The following is a 19,717-nucleotide window of genomic DNA, read 5'->3' as shown; positions in this document are numbered from 1 at the left end:
GGTATCTCATCGTGGTTTTGATTTGCATTTCCATGAGGATCAGTGATGTTGAGCATCTTTTCATGCGTCTGATTTCACTCATATATGGAATTTAAGAAACAAAACAAAGGAGCAAAGGGAAAAGAGAGAGAGAGAGAGAGAGAGAGAGAGAGAGAGAGAGGGGAAAACCAAGAAATAGACTCTTAACTACAGAAATGATTACCGGGGGGAGGTGGGTAGGAGGATGTGATGGGGATGCAGGGGTGCTCTGGTCGTGATGAGCACGGAGTCATACGTGGAAGTGTTGAATCAATATATTGTACACCTGAAACTAATATCACACTGTATGTTAACTCACTGGAGTTCAAATAAAAACTTAAAAAGGAAAACCCATAGGTTTCTTGGAACAAGGTTGGAGCTATGTATATGAACTTACGTTTGTCGTTGGTTTTTCCTGCACAACCCAGGTGGTTTTTCCAGCACAGCTCCAGCCCTGGTGTGTGTGTTCCCTCAGCCCTGGTGTGTGTGTTCCGTCCTTGCTAGAGAGTTGCTCTCCCACTTTGCACAAGCCCTCCTAAGTGGGCAGCTTCAGGCTTTCCATCTGAAAGAGGACATTGATTCTCCTTAGCAGATTTTCCAAACCCGTATACTTGGAGGTCAAGTGACCGTTGACAAGTGCACACCCCCATGACTTCCTCCTATACCCCCACCCCGCACCTGGCAAGATCACATTGAACTATTCAGGGAAAGTTTTTACTGAATGCAAGGAGAACATGACCCTTCTGCATTATTTATTAGGGGCTAACAATACCCATCATATGTAGAATGTATTTGGAAATAAATTCATGATGTTAAGAAACAGCAGTGGTCCCAAGCCTATTAGGATCTCTGACACATACATGAAAACACATCATGGTCTTTTTTTTTTTTTTTTTAAGATTTTATTTATCTATTTGACAAAGATCACAAGTAGGCAGAGAGGCAGGCAGAGAGAGAGGGGGGAAGCAGGCTCCCTGCTGAGCAAAGAGCCTGATGCGGGGCTCGATCCCAGAACCCCGATATCATGACCTGAGCCCAAGGCAGAGGCTTAACCCACGGAGCCGCCCAGGCGCCCCACACATCACGGTCTTACCTTTCCTGTGAGGCTGGGAATTGACCATGAGACAACTTCACAAAGAAAACAAATATCTTTTTTTTTTTTTTAAAGATTTTATTTATTTATTTGACAGAGAGAGAGATCACAAGTAGGCAGAGAGGCAGGCAGAGAGATAGAGAGAGGAGGAAGCAGGCTCCCTGCCGAGCAGAGAGCCCAATGCGGGACTCGATCCTAGGAACCTGAGATCATGACCTGAGCCAAAGTCAGAGGCTTAACCCACTGAGCCACCCAGGCGCCGCAGAAAACAAATATCTTTAACCTTTCATTTGCCATTAGCTCTCTGGGCAGTACATCTACCATTGAGTAAGTCTTGGAAAACCATTTGAAATTATGAATTCCTAAACTTAACTTCTAATTTTTTAAAGATTTATTTATTTTTGAGAGAGAGCGAGCATGGGTGGGGAGGGGCAGAGGGAGAGGGAATCTTAAGCAGATTCTGCACTGAGCGCAGAGCCTGGCTCAGGGCTCACCCTGAGATCATGACTGGAGCCGGAATCAAGAGTCAGACACTTAACTGACTGTGCTACCCAGATGCCCCTAACCTTACCTTCTTATACACCTTTTTTCTTCCTTTTCTATGAAGGGAGAAAGAATATTTACATTTACTAAGCACCTACTGTGTTCCAAGTGCTACACCTGGCCTCCTGATGTCCGCAGTGGTGGGCATTCCTATCCCCATTTTAGACATGAGGTAGATGAGGAAATGGAGACTCAAGGTCATGCAGCCGAGAACCAGGTCTCCATTTCAAGTGGAGACTTATCCAACATTTCACTTTCCCTGGGCAGGAATGCGAAGGTTTTCTCCCTTGGCTTCTGTATCTATCACCACAACAATGCTACATAATGCGAAACCACAAAACCAGGAGCATAAAGCCATCAATGTTTATTTTGCTGTGGTCTGTGGATCAGCTGGGCGGTTCGGCTGCTCGGGGCCCCCCGCTGGGGTGGTCTCAGCCCCACTCCCTCCTGCACCTGCAGTCCGCTGACCCGGGTGGGTCTGGGCTTGTTGCGTGGCCACCAGGCAGAGTTCCAAGAGCATGAGCAAAGCACATGGCTTCTTGAGGCCTGGGCTCAGAACTGCCACCTTGTCACTTCGGCCACATTCTTTCAGCTAAAGCAAACCATCTGGCCAGTCCAGATCCCCAGCGAAGACAAGCAAACACCATCTCATGCTGGGGGATGGGGGTGGGTATTTGAGTCACATTGCTGGGGGTATAAATATTGGGAAGGGAAGAACTGGGGCCAATTTTGCAATTAGTCTGCCTCAGTTCCCATTGTGGGGCAGCTCTACCCCCCTTGGGGGCACCTGCTTACTGTAAGCCTCTGCTCCCCCCACCCTGCAAAGCCTGCTCTAGGAGCCTCTCCTCATTTACACTAAGGGGCAGGACGACTGCGCGGAGAATTTATTTTTTTTTTAAAGATTTTATTTATTTATTCAACAGAGATCACAAGTAGGCAGAGAGGCAGGCAGAGGGGGGGGGGGGGGAGCAGGCTCCCTGCTGAGCAGAGAGCCCGATGTGGGGCTTGATCCCAGGACCCTGAGATCATGACCTGAGCCGAAGGCAGAGGCTTTAACCCACTGAGCCACCCAGGCGCCCCTGCTGCAGAGAATTTTAAATGACTCCTTTCCCAAGAGGAAGGAGGGCAGTCTGGCAGGGGTTCCACCCCCCTGATTAAGCTAAAGCAGGCGCCCCCTCCGCATGAGCCAGCAGGCAGAGGGGAGTCTGGGGAGCTGGGGGCAGCAGGCCTTCCAGGGGCAGAGAGCTCCTTCTCTTTCTACCCCAGAGACTGCTGCTCCTTGCGGAGTCCCCTCTAGAGTTGGCTCCCCCTTGCCCAGCCCCAAGAGTCCTGTTTTGCTGTCAGAGCCAGGACTCCCCTCCTCTCCAGGAGCTCAGCAGCTCACCTTCCCACCAGCCTCTGCAAAGACCTCCTGTGTGCTTGTGGTTTCCAGGGAGGAGGGTTGCAAGGCCAAGGCCGTTTCCGCAGGACTGCAGGGCCAAGCTGGCCCACACAGGAAGCTGGAGGGGCGGGGAGGTGCTGAGTGGGGTGGAGCAGAGGAGGGTAAGCAGGGCTAGGGCAGAGGTGGGAAGAGCTGCTGGGTGCCTGGCGGACAGGGACAGGACCTGAAAACTCATGAAAAGAGAAGCAACACGCTGGGAAGAAACCTGAGAGACTGGGGTTTACACATCCCATTTGAAAGATCAGAGAAAAAAGGACAAGCCAGGGGAGGCGAACGTTTGCACCCGCTGGAGACCAAATCAGGTCCTGCCTGCTCCGTGCCACCTTCCGCCAGCGCGCAACTCAGGAGCGCCCCCTAGGATCCTTGCGAGGTGGTGGTCCCAGAGCTCCAACCCCGAAGCGTCTTGTCTGGGAGGGAAAAGAAACTCCCTGATTCCACTCTCCACTAGGTAGGTGGGATAGGTGTCCTCAAAAGAGGCACCCGCCCAGTGTGGGACTTTGCAGGCAGAACGGGTTGTGTATATTAACACAGGTGTGTGTATTAAGCTTGCAGGTAACAGCCGAAATTTCCATAATTCTTCTGCCTGCCAGAGGAGAGAGGAACAGGTGTCACTGAGAAAAAGAGCATCTGCCTTTGGTTTGGGACACTAAGAGTCACGGTACTAGACAGAGGGAGAGGCCCATGAAGCCAAATCCATCACCAAGGTGGGAAGGTCCTGGGTAGCCGTGTCGGGGTTCGGTGAGCGCTTGGGAAAGGAAAGCACAGGGAGGCCGGGGGACCACACCCAGGTCACACAACTGGGCTCTGCACTTGGGTCCGTAGGAACTGCCAGGCCCTCGTCCATTTTGGCCTTGCCCTCTGTGAGTTGCCCAAGAAAAGTAAAACTACAAAGTCTTTCATTTCAAGTCTTGGGAGTAGAGCTCGCTTCTATGAGACATTTTCCTTTCCCGTCAATTGAGGCCGTTGTGCAGGAGCCCGAGCGACCTTCTGCACTAATTCTGCAGCAAACGGTCAGGGCTGAATTCTCCAAAAACAAGTGGGCGTGATCCAGCCCAGACAGAAGAGGTTGTCCAACAGGTGCCTGGATTCATGGGACAAAACCCCACAGTGTGAGAAGCTTCAGGGCCAGAGCAGGGGGTGCCGAGGAGTCTGACCCCTGTCGGCGTCCTCTTACTTCACGGGTTTCTGGGGCACTAGGGAGGCTGGGAAGGGATCTCTGGGCCTATGTCCTCACTCCAGCGCCAGTTTGTCCCCCTAAGCAAGTTCCTGAACCTTCACCCACTGTAAGATGAGAATGTCCATCTCTACCCCCACATTCCGCTCCAAGATATCATGGGAAGGAGGTTCGGCAAGGGTCCACCCTTCAGCTTCCGCTAAGGCTCACCTTGCTGGGCCTCCAGCTCCCCACATGAACAGTGACAGCCCCGGGCTAGCCGAGAGCCCTTGTGTTCTACGACTCAGGGATGAGGCCCCAGTTGTGGTTTGGGATGGGCAGGTGCCTTGAAGGGCTGAAGACACTGCACCCATGGGGCCAGGTGTCAAGGGATGACAGCAGGTTCCAGGATGACCGCAGCCTGTATCTGCCTGACAGAACCAACTTGTTCCTGCCCCTTTTCCTCTCTACACCCCCCACACACACTCATAGCCGAGGTCACCCACCTGGGACACCGGGCCTTCTCAGGAAAGACCAAAGAGAGGACAAGGCAGGAGGCTAGCCAACGTTTGTAGAGGATACTTGCTCAGATCTTGTTATCAGGAGATCACTGTGCACCACCTTTGATGCAGAATCCTCCCGAGGAAGGCTTGGTACCAGGTGTCCCAGGAGACTGGGGTGGGGACAATAGTCTGTGACCTGGCATGCTGGTTCCCATGTCTCAGGAGGGCCCAGGGAGGTTTGTAAAAGCACAGATTCCAGAACCCTGCCCCACATCAGTGAAAACCAGAATGTCTGGTGGCGGAGCCCCAGAGGCTGCCCTGCGAACAGATCCTCTCTAATGTGCCAGTGGCGTGGTTGCTATTTCTGTAGATGAGAAAGACGGAGAGAGGGGCGCCTGGGTGGCCCAGTCAGTTAAGCGTCTGCCTTCGGCTCAGGTCATGGTACCGGGGTCCTGGGATCAAGTCCCGCATCAGGCTCCCTGCCCAGCGGGGAGCCTGCTTCTCCCTCTCCCTGCCCCCTGCTTATGCTCTCTCTCTCTCTCAAATAAATAAATATTAGAAAGAAAGAGAACAGAAGGAAGGAAGGAAGGAAGGAAGGAAAGTTGGAGAGAGAGAAGGACTGGATTCTTACCCTGGGTCTGCATCAGACTTGGAATGGGACCTCAGGTCAATGACTTACCCAATCTAGGTCTCTACTGATTTCATTTTAAAATGAAAACAATTCAGGACTCCTGGGTGGCTCAATCGGTTAAGCCTCTGCCTTCAGCTCAGGTCATGATCCCAGAGTCTCGGGATGGAGCCCCACATCCGGCTCCTTGCTCCGCAGGGAGCCTGCTTCTCCCTCTGCCTCTGCCTGCCTGTGCTTTCTCTCTGGCAAATAAATAAATAAATAAATTTTTAAATAAAATAAAAAATAAAAAAATTTAAAATGAGAACAATTCTGCCGGCTTCCTCAGGATTCCTGGGGCAATGCAGTAAGAGGGACGGTGAGGAGGGAGCGCTTGCCATGCCCTCTTGGACCTCTGGGTCAGCGTCGTTCCTTCCGTTGTATGAGGAACATGGGCTCTGAGGGGTGAAGCAATTTCCTGGGGTCCCAAGGCCCTGGAGGAGGAGCCCCGCTGTGAATCCAGGCTCCCCTGGCTCCAGAGTTTTCCTTGCCATCAGGGCGCTCCTCTGAGAATTTAGAAGTCAGGTGTGTGCTTGGGAGTCAGCTGTGGCACGTGGACCAGCAGGACTGGCATCACCTGTGAGTTCATTAGAGATGCGGCTTCTGGGGACCCGCCCCCGGCTGCCTGCCCCAGAGTCTCCAGGGACTCCCGGGCATCTTTAAGGTTGAGAAGCCGTGTTGAGGAAGCCTGGAGATTGGACCAGAGAGCGTGAGTCTGAAGATAAGGGTGTGGTAAAGACACAGAATCCAACCCAAACGGAAGATCCTGGCAGGGATCAGCGAGGAGGTCGCCTTCAGCGCGATGCGCCTGTGAGGAGAGAACAGGTGCGCAGCATTTCGGCCTTTTTGCTTCCGTTGCCCGGGAAGCTCACCTTCTCTGAGGAAGTCCGACCTTCCAAGAGAAACAGTTTTCACGTGGAAACAAATTGCTTTCATCGGTCTCTGTGTGCGGGAGGGGAGGAGTATATTTCATTTTCAAAGGTACTATATTTTCTTTTATTTTTAAAAAGAAAGAAAGAGGGGCGTCTGGGTGGCTCAGTCGGTTAAGCATCTGCCTCCGGCTCAGGTCGTGATCTCCAGGTCCTGGGATGGAGCCTCAGGTTGGGTTCCCAGCTCATTAGGGAATCTGCTTCTCCCTCTGCTTCTCCCCCTGCTTGCGCTCTCTCTGTCTCTCTCTCAAATGAATAAATAAAATCTTTAAAAAAAAAAAAACAAAAACAAAGACGAAGAAGGAAAAGGTCAGAGAGAAAGCATTTAGCAAAGCAATGTGTCCTCACTTTTCCTGTATTGGGAGTGACTCCTTTACGGCAGGGAGCACCCCTGGGAAGGAGGGCCAGTTAGGCAAGGGGATGTTCGGCGTCCACAAGATCTTCTCTCTACATGCTGGTCCTCAGGTTAAATTGTAAGACCCATCCATGGGAAGGCTACCCGCCCCCCCATACTCCAACAGCAGCGCCCCCCACCGCCCGCCCGCACAAGCTGCTCCCTGCTGAAGGTCACGCCCTGACCCAGGGCTCAGATGTCAAACTGGCAAACCAGGGCTACACGGTGTGGGAAGACATCCAGGCAGCACCCAGAGTGCTCACTCTGTGGGGGAGGGTGTCAGTCCAGTACAAAGGAATGCCCAGCCCGGGCCAGAACATCCAGTAGGTTTTGATGCAAGAAGGAGCATCTCTGCTCCCTCCTTGCCTTTCCCGGGTCAGCTCTGTCGATGCTGCACGAGGCCCCTGGGTGAGCTGGGCTTTCTTTCCAGCGACTTGAGCAGGTGTTCTCATGTTCACGTTCTTGGGGTGCCTGGGTGACTCAGTGGGTAAGCCTCTGCTTTCAGCTCAGGTCATGATCCCAGGGTCCTAGGATCGAGCCCCGCATCAGGCTCTCTGCTCAGCGGGAAGCCTGCTTCCTCCTCTCTCTCTGCCTGCCTCTCTGTCTACTTGTGATCTCTGTCTGTCAAATAAATAAATAAAATCTTTTCTAAAAAAAAAGTCATGTTCACGTTCTTGATGGGCAAGCCCCATGGTATTTCGCCCATATGAGGCTCTTTTCTTTCTTTTTTTTTTTTTAAAGATTTTATTTATTTATTTGACAGAGAGAGATGACAAGCAGGCAGAGAGGCAGGCAGAGAGAGAGGAGGAAGCAGGCTCCCTGCTGAGCAGAGAGCCTGATGTGGGGCTTGATCCCAGGACTCTGAGATCATGACCTGAGCCGAAGGCAGCGGCTTAACCCACTGAGCCACCCAGGCGCCCCATCAGGCTCTTTTCTGAGACCCAGATGGGTCGGTGAAGTACACAGACCCCCTGAAAGAGTCCAGGCATCACGCGACCTCGGCATCCCAGGCATTCCATTAGGTCGATGGCTCCCAAACGGGCCAGTTGGGAACATTCCGCAGACCTGCTCCCTGCCTTCCAGGCACTCGTAGGCTAAGGCAGAGATAGCGACATATGGGTTAATTAATGTCCCCTTTAGCTGGGCTGCTTCTGCCACCCCCAGCCCTGTCCTCTTGTGCCGGCTTCACCTCAAACTACCCGGAGTGGAGTGGGCTCAACCCATTTCTTTGGGTCTTTCCCTCCTTGTTTTGTTTTTGTTTCATTTTTCCGTAATTTTTCAAAAGTCTGGAGGAAGGGGATTTGGGTTGGGATGAGATCATCGTTCTGTCGCTTCTACCTTCGTTCTGTTAACAATTTTTGGAATCACATGCGTAGAAGCTTTGATTTTGAAAAAATAAGGCCCTTGGAAGTTTTGACTCCAAAAAGTCCTTTCAGCTCAGTCGTGCACACTTCTAGAAGCTGACTATGAAAGAGGAACTGGCTGCCCAGGCTCCCGCTGGGGACCTGGAGTCCTCACTCTCTTCACAGTGCCTGATCTCAGAGATGAAGAATTTTAAGGGTGTGCTGGGAGGCGGGGGGCTGCCACGGGTTTAAAGCAGACCACGGAGAGTGGCCCCCCCCACCCCCGTTGTCCCCTTCCTCCCTCCTCCATTCCCTGGTGCCTTCCATCACCCGGAGGCGAACGGGCAAGGCTGGTTATTGACAGCGGGGCCAACGCGCACAATAAAGTTTAACGGTTTACATCCTCTTGTACGACTCTGTCAATGTTTTCAGTGGCTCACCTTCTCGGGGGCTGGTTCTCCCACTCGTACTGACTCCCTCCTTCTTCTCTTTCCCCTTCAAGCGTGCAAACGCAAAGAGCAAGAACCAAACAAAGACAGGAACAATTCCCAGAAGAAATCCCGCCTGGTGTTCACCGACCTCCAACGCCGAACCCTCTTTGCCATCTTCAAGGAGAACAAACGCCCGTCCAAAGAGATGCAGATCACCATTTCCCAGCAGCTGGGCCTGGAGCTTACGACCGTCAGCAACTTCTTCATGAACGCCCGCCGCCGCAGCCTGGAGAAGTGGCAGGACGATCTGAGCACAGGGGGCTCCTCGTCCACCTCCAGCACTTGTACCAAAGCGTGATGGAAGGACTCTCGGGTGGGCACAGGTCCCCTCCAGGTGAGGACAACCGACACAAAAGAAAACACAAAGGAAAAAGACACCGGATTCTTAGCTGGGGCCCTTCACTGGTGATTTGAAAGCACAATTCTCTTGAAAAGAAACTTCTATTCTAGCTGTAATCATAGGCCAGGTGTTCTTTTCTTGTTTTGTTTTTCATGGAGTCCAAGTGCAAGCTGAAAATGAATCTCTTTGAACCGGACATTGTCCTCTGAGCACGCTAAGCATCCCAGAAATCCAAATGGGGGGGGCCTTCCTGGAGCGGGTTGATTTCAGCATGGTGTTAGCCAAGCTCAGGATCTCTTCGGGTGTCAACAGTCCCACTTGGGGCCCTGTTGCAGTCCGAGTTCCCACGTGTCACGGTGGGAATTTGGCCCATGTAAGGATTCTGAGTTTGGGCTCCCAAGATGCTACCATGACAGATTCTTCTAGCAACAAGAATGACCTCATTTGCTTTCCCAGTGCTTAGCCTCATCATACCACAGTACACCAAAGTTCACAGCCATAACATAAAAAACATCAGAATGATAATTACTGAGCACAACTTTTAAATACGGAAATTTAAAAAAAAAAATCCGAGGACCTGTTTTTCCAACTCAGGCATCATTCCATTGAATGGTTTGGAAAGCTTTAAGTTGATCCAGTTTACGATTTTCTTTTCCTTACCTCCTGGAAATCTCACGTGGTCTTGGATCCATCCAAAAAAAAAAAAAAAATCAGTTCTCTTGAGCTCAACATATCAAGCACAACGTAGATAAACAGAGAAGTAAGGAAGGTTCTGGATTCACCGCATCTGGGTTTTCAAGACGCTGATTGTGAAGTCATTAGGGAATCGTTGGGAATATGGCTTCAAGCACATTTTGCAGTTTGCTACAAATTCTGTTTGTACACAATGCAGACGCACACTCAGGAGGCCAATTTAACTGTTACGGTACATGGAGCAAATGCAGCATTTTCAAAGATCTAGATTTTTTTAGATCATCGATGTGTCCTTCTTGGTTAGTAGTCACCTGGTTCCTCCCACTGTGCATTAACACAAATCATTCTCACTCTTTCGCATTTCGGTTGTTTCCTCATCCATCCCATTGGTAGGGCCGTTTTTCAGTATTTTCTAGCTAGAAAATTAAAAAAAAAAAAAAAAAAAAAGTAATTCAAACCACCATACGTGTTACTCATGAGGGTCATCTAGTCCCAAATCTCTTCCATTGTCGAATCACCCTTGCAAAACCGCAGAGTAAATCTGGAGAAAACACAGCACACCAAAGAAGCAGAATACTGCAAACCAAAGACATTTCTTACTTGCCATTTTCTAGCCTAAAAATACTGTGATTACTTTTAGAAATCAGAAAACCTCTGCAACTCCAAATGGCATCCAGCTCTTGCATTTGGCTGACCATCGGGCTGAGCAGACCGGCTAGCCCAGCCACCCAGGGAGTGGCTTTGCCACGCCAGCTCTGGTTCCTGGCTGCCACCTTCCCACGGCACGTGGAAGAGCGCCCGCAGAACTCTGGGAGATGCGAAGGTCACGATGTGCATATTTACCAGTGAATGGCCCCAGGTGGGCCCCATGGGGGTGTTCGAAGCAAGCCAAACGCTGCAATGATTCTTTACAGACACTTGAGACTGACTTTTTTATGAATTACTTAATCGAAACCAAAGAAACTTTTTCTGCACCTACTTCTGCAACAAACAAAACTGTTCCATTAAAAGGAATGAATAAATAAATAAATACGTAAATCAGTGAACGTCACCATCACCAAGAAGGAAGCACGCCAGAAAAAAAAAACAAAAAACAACAACAAAAAAAAAAACAGCAAGACACACTGTGTGTAAACAGACCTCTTGGGACATTTTTTGGAAGCAGATTTTAAAGAAAGGGTTGAGACAGGAATAGATATAAGGAAAAGCCTCGGCGGCTCCTGCTTCATTTGACAACTCATCGGTAATCGTGAAGTTGAAGATTGTCTTTAATTTGTGCCTATGCAGTTTTTCAAAAGAACACGGAACAGAACAACAGAAACCTCAACAGCTACAATACCAAAGACGAGGATTTCTCACATCTTTTGTTTCAGTTCAGTATCTCCTCTTGTCTGGCTAAAATACTAATAGCGTCATTGATCTGTGTAAAGGTAATCAATTTTGTTTCTGAGCAACAAAAGGCAAGGGTCATTGATTTGATTTTATTGTTTCCCTTTAATTTTGTTTTATGGCTTTCTGCCCCAACCTGGAATCTCCCAGAAGATTCCATGGACTCCAAGTTTAAGATGTTGGGATACTGATCTGTTTCCTCTACTCCTCGGAGCATGGGGAATAATGTCACTTGAATGTTCTTTGCTTATCCCTTAGACTTGGTTCCTTCTATGTTCAGAGTTTCAGCATCAGGGGAGGGAAGGGGAGTGAGGGTCAGGGTTAGGGGTCTTGGTGACACGTACTCTCCTGAACCACAGAACCAAAGAGTTTATAGAGGAATCAACAGCCTCATTTTCATGTGATTGCTACATCCTAATGGCTTCATTTGCGGGTGGGGGGGAAACGTAAAAATAATTGCCAGTTTCTACTTTTCTATTAGCTTTTTAAAATTCAGCTGTAAAGTTGCATTTCTAAAGAAAGAGATATATATATAATATATGAATACATATATAGATTCAACTTGACATTGGTGATAACCCCAAATTCTTGCTGTCCAAGTCCATGTCTGGTTTTGGTCAACTGCTTCATTTATTAGGCCTTAGTTCCGAATTTCGTTCATTTCTCATGCCATCCCAGAGTCCGTTTTCCACTGTGGATGATCTGGAGTACTCAGATTTCTGTGAAAATTCCCAGGAAAGTTGAAAGTCAAGCATTTCAGCGTCTAACCTGTTGATAAATGGACTCGTGGCACAAATGAGTTTTATTTGTATTTGGAGTCAGCTCTAGACGAACGCCTCAACCACCATCAAGGTGGCGGGTGAGGTCTGTCCGTGAGACCTGGCCCACCCATGGGGCAGTGGGGAGCTTGTCTTCTGTAACTGCTGGGAAGCCTCTGGGGTCCAGTCCCACTAGCTGTGGAGATGAGGCCAGCCCAGAAATCTCTCCAGGAGCCATCCTTCCCATCAGGGTGTTGCTGATCTCCTCAGGGAGCAGATCCACCAAAGGGACTTCTTATAGGGGAAGTCCAGCTCCTGTTGGAACGACTGATCGGGTTTCCTCAGGGCGGCCGTTCCCTGGTGTTTTGACCAGCCTGTGTGCAACCACGGCTGGCACTGGAGTGAGGCAGCGGTACCGACCGGGGGCTTGTCTCCATCCTGGAGGGAAGATGCAAAGCAGGATCTCGGGAGAAGCCCGGCGTCCTGCTCCCCTCAGCCCCATCATCTGTGGTGCCACCTCCTCGCTCCCCACCAGTGAGGGAGATGAGGGCTCTCCCTTTGCAGGGATAGCAGCCACAGAGCTGGGAAGGAATGCGACTCTCCGTGGCTCTTGTATTCCATCCTACTTTGGGATGTCCCAGGACTTTGCCCTGTATCCTTTTGTCTCTTCTCGTATCCCATGTTTCCTTTGTCAAACAACGGAGAAAAGAGCATACTTCTGCCGGGGAATACTCCCTGTGGGTTGAAACAAAGGAACTTCCAGTCCGTGATTTCTACATAAAATCCTTGTGACTTGCGGCCAATGTTCTGGAGATTGGATTGAGGGAACAGACCTGCTGGGTTTGGTTAGTGATCTTTCGGCACACTAATCTCACCACTTGGGTTCGGGCACCCCTGAAGATGTCAAAACCCAAAGAGCCTGCCTTTGTGGCCTGAGATTTCAATACCAAAAAAGCTCTTGTAGCCACATCCGCCCCCTCAGTGGTCCCGGTGACCCAAGGAGGACTTCTTAATGTACAAAAGACAAGAACTTCCCTCCAGATGTAAATGTCTCTTACTGGATAATGTCATACCAGAGAGAGGTGCTTGCTTTTAGATAATTATTTAGAGCCATATATGAATACGTGCGTGTACACGTGTGTATTCATATATGTACATATCAAAATGGTCAGCCCTACAGAATTCCAATTTGTGAAAAATCTGAAAAAGAAAAAAACCCTACCAATTAAAAGGTGATGAAATTTGACCCAGTGGGTTTCCTCAAGCATTTCTAAAATTTACTTAAGTTAATAATTTCAGAGAAAATAACCATTTGGACTTAGTAATAGGTGAGGATCTGTTTCTTCAATCCAAGAAAATTCCAGGTGCATCTCAGCCATTAGGAACAAAGGGGTGAAGTTCGGGACAGTTCTGAAACAAAATTCACACTCTTGAGGCGGCAGAAATCTAAAGGCTATTGAGTGGGAAAATAACGTTTCTTTATTCCTGGAGGGAAATAGGCTCGCTTTACTTTTGTTTTCAACGTGATTTTGGTACTGGGGACATAATCCTTTCATTCCGGGAACATTTTTAAAAGAGCCAGTCTATTTCATTTTTGAAGGAAAACATCGACAACAATAAAAACTCCACTCTGATATGTAAAGGCTTTTCCAAAATGTAAAATGATAGGTTGTACCACTTAAAGGTACAGGAGAGAGAAAGGAATGAAGGACTCAGCAGGACGCTTTCTCTGGAGAGATCCGAGTGTCTCCTCCGCAGCTTCGCCTACAGGCTCCTGGCAACTGTGGGCATAAGAAATTGAAGCTAATTTTCATCTCTAACTAAAGTGAAATAAAAATTCAGAAGGCAAATCTCACACACACACACACACACATATACATAAATATACACATATATATATGCATTTTTATAATTCAGTGTATTTGAAAGCTAAATATACATACTTCTTAGATGATCAATCATTTCATCTTACCTGTGCTGGGCACTCACCTATTAATGCCAGTAAATTAAAGTTGAACAAATTAAAAAAATATATCACGACCACTTGGTACGGGTGGGGACACGTTCCCACTTTTGCAAATGCTGGTAGAATAACTAAAGTGTCCGTTACCATTACCACAAGGTCCTGACAATATAACTTGATGGTGAACTCAGATTTTCCACAGGTTGTATAGTAGGAATTTTTAAAAAAATATAAAAAGAACAGCCTGAGTCCCAGTGTTGTTGAAGAAGAATGGACTATATTAAAAAGCTGAGAAAAAGAGGTAATATGTGTGGTTGAGGTTTGACCCCAAAGCCCAAAGACAAGTCCTATGGAAATAACTAACATGGTTCTTAACCGATCAGAGATTTTTTTGTTGTTCTTGTTGCTGCTGCTGCTGCTGGGTGATTGAGACTCATTAGCCTAACCAGGAGGAGTGAGTAGGAAATGATGGAGAAGGAAGGGATAGGGCTGGTGCGTCCCTAACTTTTGAAGATTCACATGCAAGACTGGATAGCTTAATACTTTTGTACATTTAGCTAAGACCAAGTCACCTCTAAAACAAAAGGAGATTCTAGTTCTCAAATAAGGCCCCAAAATCCTTACTAAAGGAAGAAGGGATGGTTCGTTATCTAAGTCTCATAAATTAATGACATTGGCTTTAGATACGGCTGTCCCGATGCCCATTTTCTGCCCGGGATTTAGTTCTTCCCAAGGGGGCGGGGAGGGGGGTTTGTTTTAGAAAGTTTCAGAATGTGTTATTAAATACCAAAATAATTATTAAAATAATATAAGGCCTTACGTAGATAGGTTAACACAAAGCCTATCATTGAGGCCAATGGGCTATTTTGCATGAATCCCACAGGGACCAGAAATGCTTATTGTTCTCAGATACCAAAAGGACTCTAACAGTCTGAGACATGTTAAAGCTAGAGCCCAAGCTGTCCTTATAGGTTTTTGAGTTTGGTTGACTGGAATCAACCAGCTGAGACCTTTTTAGCGGACAAAATGTGTATAGGAAAAAAATACATCGCTACAGGTCTGTTCGTTCCATGGAAGCCTTCCACTCTGTTCCATCTCCAGCAGCAGACGTTTCACAGAGTGTAAACCTCGGGAGATAAGTTTGCCTGAAGCTTCTCGAGTCTGTCAGCGTGGATGAATATGGATCTAGAGGCCTCTCTCGACATGTATTCTCACAGCTGTCCTTAAGCAACCCACATTTCCTGTGGGTGTCCAGACTGTGAACAGACATCGCCATACATAGATACTGTCCCCTGTTACAACTAATGAGTTCACGTGGTCCCTCAACACTGTATAGGTATGCGAGACTTCTACAACGTACGTTGCTTTCTTTACTGTATCGTTGAAGACTAAAGTGCAGGAAAGAAAAGTATCCCAGCATCTTCATGGTGTACACTTGAAATTACTTTCATTTGGGCACATCCGAGATAAACTCAACTTTCAAGAAACCTTGGATATTGTTTAATCATCTGTGTAAGAATGACACATCTGCTTGAGGACTTCGGTTGAATAGCTTTATTCTGGATCTCTCATAACGACAGCTAAATCCAAAGACCTGGAAAAGGACAAGAAAGAAAAAAGAAAAAAAAAAGGGAAAAAAGAAAAAAAGAAAAAAAAATAGCAAAGTGCAAACTCATAGGAGAAAAGTGGGCTCTGGTTCCCAGGGTTGAGACAGTGGGATCTGGTGTGGTGAGGGTCGCACCGGCGAGAGGGGAAATGGAGATTTTTTTTTTTTTTTCTGTGTGCTTGTCACATCGAAATGGTCTTTATGAACATGAGGCTATGATTTCTTGCTTTATTTTCACTTAGACTGTTGAAAGAGGCTATCCATGTTGTCCATCAAAAAAAAAAAAAAAATGAAGACCGTCAAAAGGAAACATTTTTTTTCCCCTTGTCTCTTTGGGTTATGACCCAACAGGCTATGTACCATTAATGTAATTAATTTATTTGAATTAGTTTCTAGCACACAAATGTATAGGATTTTGGTAATTAGTATGTCATCCTAGGTTGATTTTACTCCTCGTGCTTATTTATCAAAACACAGACCAAGGGTGCATCAGAGATGCAAAATTTATTTTAGAATTCTCTTGAAAGATGGTTTGCTTTCTAAAGCAGTGAAATTCTGTTACAGGAAAGAAGTACAGGTTACCAAAAAAACAAAACAAAACAAAACAAAACACAAAAAACAAGGTATTTTTCCTTCTTGAATTAACTTTGAAGATAGTTTAAATAATGATTATTAAATTATTTAATTTAAGTTTGCAGCCCCACCCGGTCCCAGGCAAACGTCACCTTTTAATTATTGGGGCCCTCAGAGCCTTCCTATCGTAACTTATTTATTTAACTTATTCAGCACTACGAAAGGTGCACTGTATAGTTTATAGTTTTTATTTAAAACAGTAGAGAGCACTGCAGTTTGTTTGCTGTGAGAACAACAGAGCAAAGTCTGTGGATGGGCAATGACTATTCAGCCCGAACCTGTGCGTTCAGACAACACATGTCGAGACCCTGCTTCACCTGCCCAGATGTCGGGGCTTCTTTGCAGAAACTGGAAAAAAAAAACAATAAGTTTTCAAAGATCATAACAGCAAAAAGAGAGAAACCCTTACACTAGCTGCTTCCAAGAATGAACTCTGTGTGTGTGTAAAACAACCAAACAAAAAAGGGAAGAAAAAAAGCAGAAAAAAGAAAAAAAAAAAGGAAAAACTTTCTATTTCTAGTGAGAACCAAAGAAGGCTACCTCACTGACTTTTTCCATTTGTAATTTTAATCGTGTTGATGACACCAAAGATACCAAAGATTTCTTTCTCTGTGCGGTCTGCATTTTGCTTGTGCTCTTTTATAATTTTAACTATTCTCTCTGACATATGGTATGTACAGCCACAGCTCAGATACCCCAAAGAAATAATTGTCAATGTGGCGGTGGCTGCTAATTTGGGAAGGGATATTTTCTGTGTTTCTCTCATGTGTTCGCTGTCCCCTGCTCACGTTCACGATTCAAGTTCAGATGCTGCTGTAATTGGACTCCTTAAATTCCAGTTCCAGATTGGTGAAGAAGACTGGTTGGAAGTGACCTTCATTCTTAGCCATGACCTCTGTCCTTGCTTTGGAGCTATCCCAGTACAGATTTCTAATGTCCTGAACCATAGAGATTCTAATCATTGAGTGAAGGAGCTGGAAGGGACCTTAGAAATCCTTTAGTCCAAGCCCCAGAGGCCCGAAGGAGTGAAATAGTTGTCCAAGTCAACCATCTAGAGGCAAAGCCCAGGCAAGCTCCAGGGCTATACCCATTGCTCAGAGTGCCCTTGGCACAAGATGGGCCACATTCTGGCAGAGGGAAAAGGGCTGTCCTTTAGCAGTGAGTGGGGCCTGGGGCTTCTCCCTTAACCTTTTCACTCTGTAGAAGTAGCCACAGGCATTTCCGTTGTCAGTCTGGTTAGAACCTCAACGTAAAGTCACATAGGATCAGTTGCCTGGAAAGGCGACCAGTCCTGAACTATCAAGCCCACTGAGGGGTTTTGAGCCCAGAAGTTATGCATCGATCCATGTGACCCCTGTTGAGTCCCCACATCACAAAGTGTTGCTAATGTAAACATTTAATTCAGTGAGAAGAGAAAGTTCCTTCTTGGTCTGTTGAGCTTCAATATTAGAGATATTTTTAGGTGATATTTATCAGAGAAAGGGAGTGTCATCACTGCACATGTGACAGTGATGCTGCTCAGGTTCTGTCCTAGTCCCCTTGGCTTGTGAGTGTTGATACTTTGTTTCTAGGCCAGCTCTGTATTTATGAGAAGGTTAAGCCTTACACCCGTAGGTCCTTAAGGATTATTCATTGTAAACGAGAGGTGACACTAGAATTTCAGAGAAATGGATGGGCCACTTTAAGAAATGATTACTTAAAGTTACTTCTCTCTTCCCTTCTTACTCATAAAATTAATGGGTCTTCTCTAAGTTTCTTTTGATTCCATTAAAAGATTAAATCACTATTAAGACCCATTCATCAGAGTGATTTGTAGGTTAGCCAATGAATCATTCTCAGCTTTTGACCAGGTGGGTTTCAGACGTGTGCAAAGATCCACCATTAGTCTGTGTTTACTGAGGACTAGTAGTTTTCACTTTGAATACTGTAGTTATCTTTGAGCTTTTGAAAAGACCATTAAACAAGCTAAGAAGGGAAAAGACCATTCAACCCACCAGCCCATGCATCCAAAGACTAGCTAGTGGAGGAATTGAGACGACAGATTGACAGCCTAGGAGACACCTAACCCCTTTCTGCAGTTTCCAGTACAGACAGAGGTGCAAGTTCTCTCTGGTCCAGACAAGCTCCAAGCTCCATCCCTCCCTTCCCAGACGAGGCAAACTGGTAAGGCCTTCCTTCCAGACAGCAAATGACTTTGGTTTTCTTCCCTAATTCCTCTTCAAAATAGAATCCTCAGAATACCTGAGAGACATAAATAAAGAAGATCTGCTGGAAGGGCAAGAGACCCCACCTTCCCCCCAACACGCACACACACCGCACTCCCCCAGCCCCCACCCAAGAGGGAACTTAGCGAGAGCAATTACAGCCTGAACACAGAAAACATCCCCGGTTGGCAGACCCCTCCTCAGCAAACCCCCACCCCCAGCCTCATGCTTCACTTGCAAAGTGTGACATAACCACGGGACGAGTGCCTTGCTTGAACCAAAGCAATGATTTAGCCAGTCTGGACCTCTCTGTGCTTTTTTTAATCCTTTCTGTGAATACCTCAGCTTCATCTGGGCCTCCATACGGTAAATGGGTGCGCTCATTGTACTGTGGTGCTTTGCAATGCAGCCCTGCAAAGAACAAGATTTATACTAATACCAAAGGTTCTTTCTCTCTGTCTCCTCCTTCTGCCTCCCCCCCCCCCGCCCCCGTTCTTGTCCCTTTTCTAGTTTTTCACGGTTCCAAAGCTTTAATATGAATCTGGGCATGATGGCAATGCAGACCGCGCAAATCCTTACTGAATTTTCTCAGATATACCTCATAGATACTAGTGTTTAGAGTAATGTTATTATAGCGTATGTAATAAATTATTCACTGTTTCTTTTGGTAACTGTGATTTAAAAAAAGAAAAAAGAAAAAAAAGCTTTATACGTTTTAGGTTGTGCTTTTGTAATAGACAAAAAGGTGCGCTTAAAAAAAAAAAATGTATGTTCTTTTCCCCCCGCCCTTTGGATTTTATTTATTCTGGATTGGGGAAAGTTGCAGAATGAGCCCAAAGTTTACAGTTTCATATTTTGCTGAAGAAACAATCTGTGTTCATTTGCTCTGTTGAAAAAAAAATTATTTTCTACATTTGTGCTACTTGGTCTGAACAATTAATTGTTCTGTGTTAACAGTGTAGTATTATAATTAGCAACTGCCAATCAGTGCTATAATTTTATGCATGAGGCTAAAAATCTAGCAGTGTGATGCATTGTGGTCTTAATAGCAACATTTTTCATTTTGAACTAGATCTTCCCCTTTGGTTCAATGGACTTTATTTATGCATGGGTGCCGAGCGTTTGTTAGCCGTTGTGGAACAGTTGTGTATACATTAAACTGTGAAAATGTACACAGTTCAGCCTCAGACATTGGTAATATTGGTTTTATTGGGAGATGTCTCACCTCAAAAAAATACCTTGACATCTGTTGGGATTTCAAAATGAGTCTCCAACTGAATCGAGTTCAAATTTTAGAAGAAAGGTCATTCCAAGTTTGAGTTACCAACGTACATTCCACAAATTGGGATCCTCAGAGCCCAGCAGTATCGCTATATTCGAGAAGGGGTTGGAAACAAGCATGGAAGAAACAACTCAACTCTGCATTTTTAATTTCCTCGAAAAGGAGTCCCTTTGGTTTTATGTTCATGACCTCAGACTTAACTGACCGTGTAGATGAAGATGTGAAATCATCCGGCCCTAGCTTCTCTGATATCTCTGCTTGGGAATGGCCTCGC

The 19,717-nt window shown here is 46.7% G+C and overlaps 1 protein-coding gene across 1 annotated transcript in view; it reads left to right on the top strand.

Moving 5' to 3' along the window:
• ONECUT2 (one cut homeobox 2) overlaps positions 1 to 15,351 on the top strand; it is a 51,591-nt gene extending 36,240 nt beyond the window's left edge. The window contains exon 2 of the mRNA XM_032310829.1: positions 8,587 to 15,351. Coding sequence (XP_032166720.1) covers positions 8,587 to 8,873 — 287 coding nt within the window. The 3' untranslated portion in view covers positions 8,874 to 15,351. The remainder of the gene's footprint in view (positions 1 to 8,586) is intronic.
• Positions 15,352 to 19,717: the final 4,366 nt, after the last annotated feature.

This window comes from Mustela erminea, chromosome 13, assembly GCF_009829155.1.
Source record: "Mustela erminea isolate mMusErm1 chromosome 13, mMusErm1.Pri, whole genome shotgun sequence".
Taxonomy (NCBI): Eukaryota; Metazoa; Chordata; class Mammalia; order Carnivora; family Mustelidae; genus Mustela; species Mustela erminea.
This window is presented reverse-complemented; position numbering and strand designations above follow the sequence as displayed.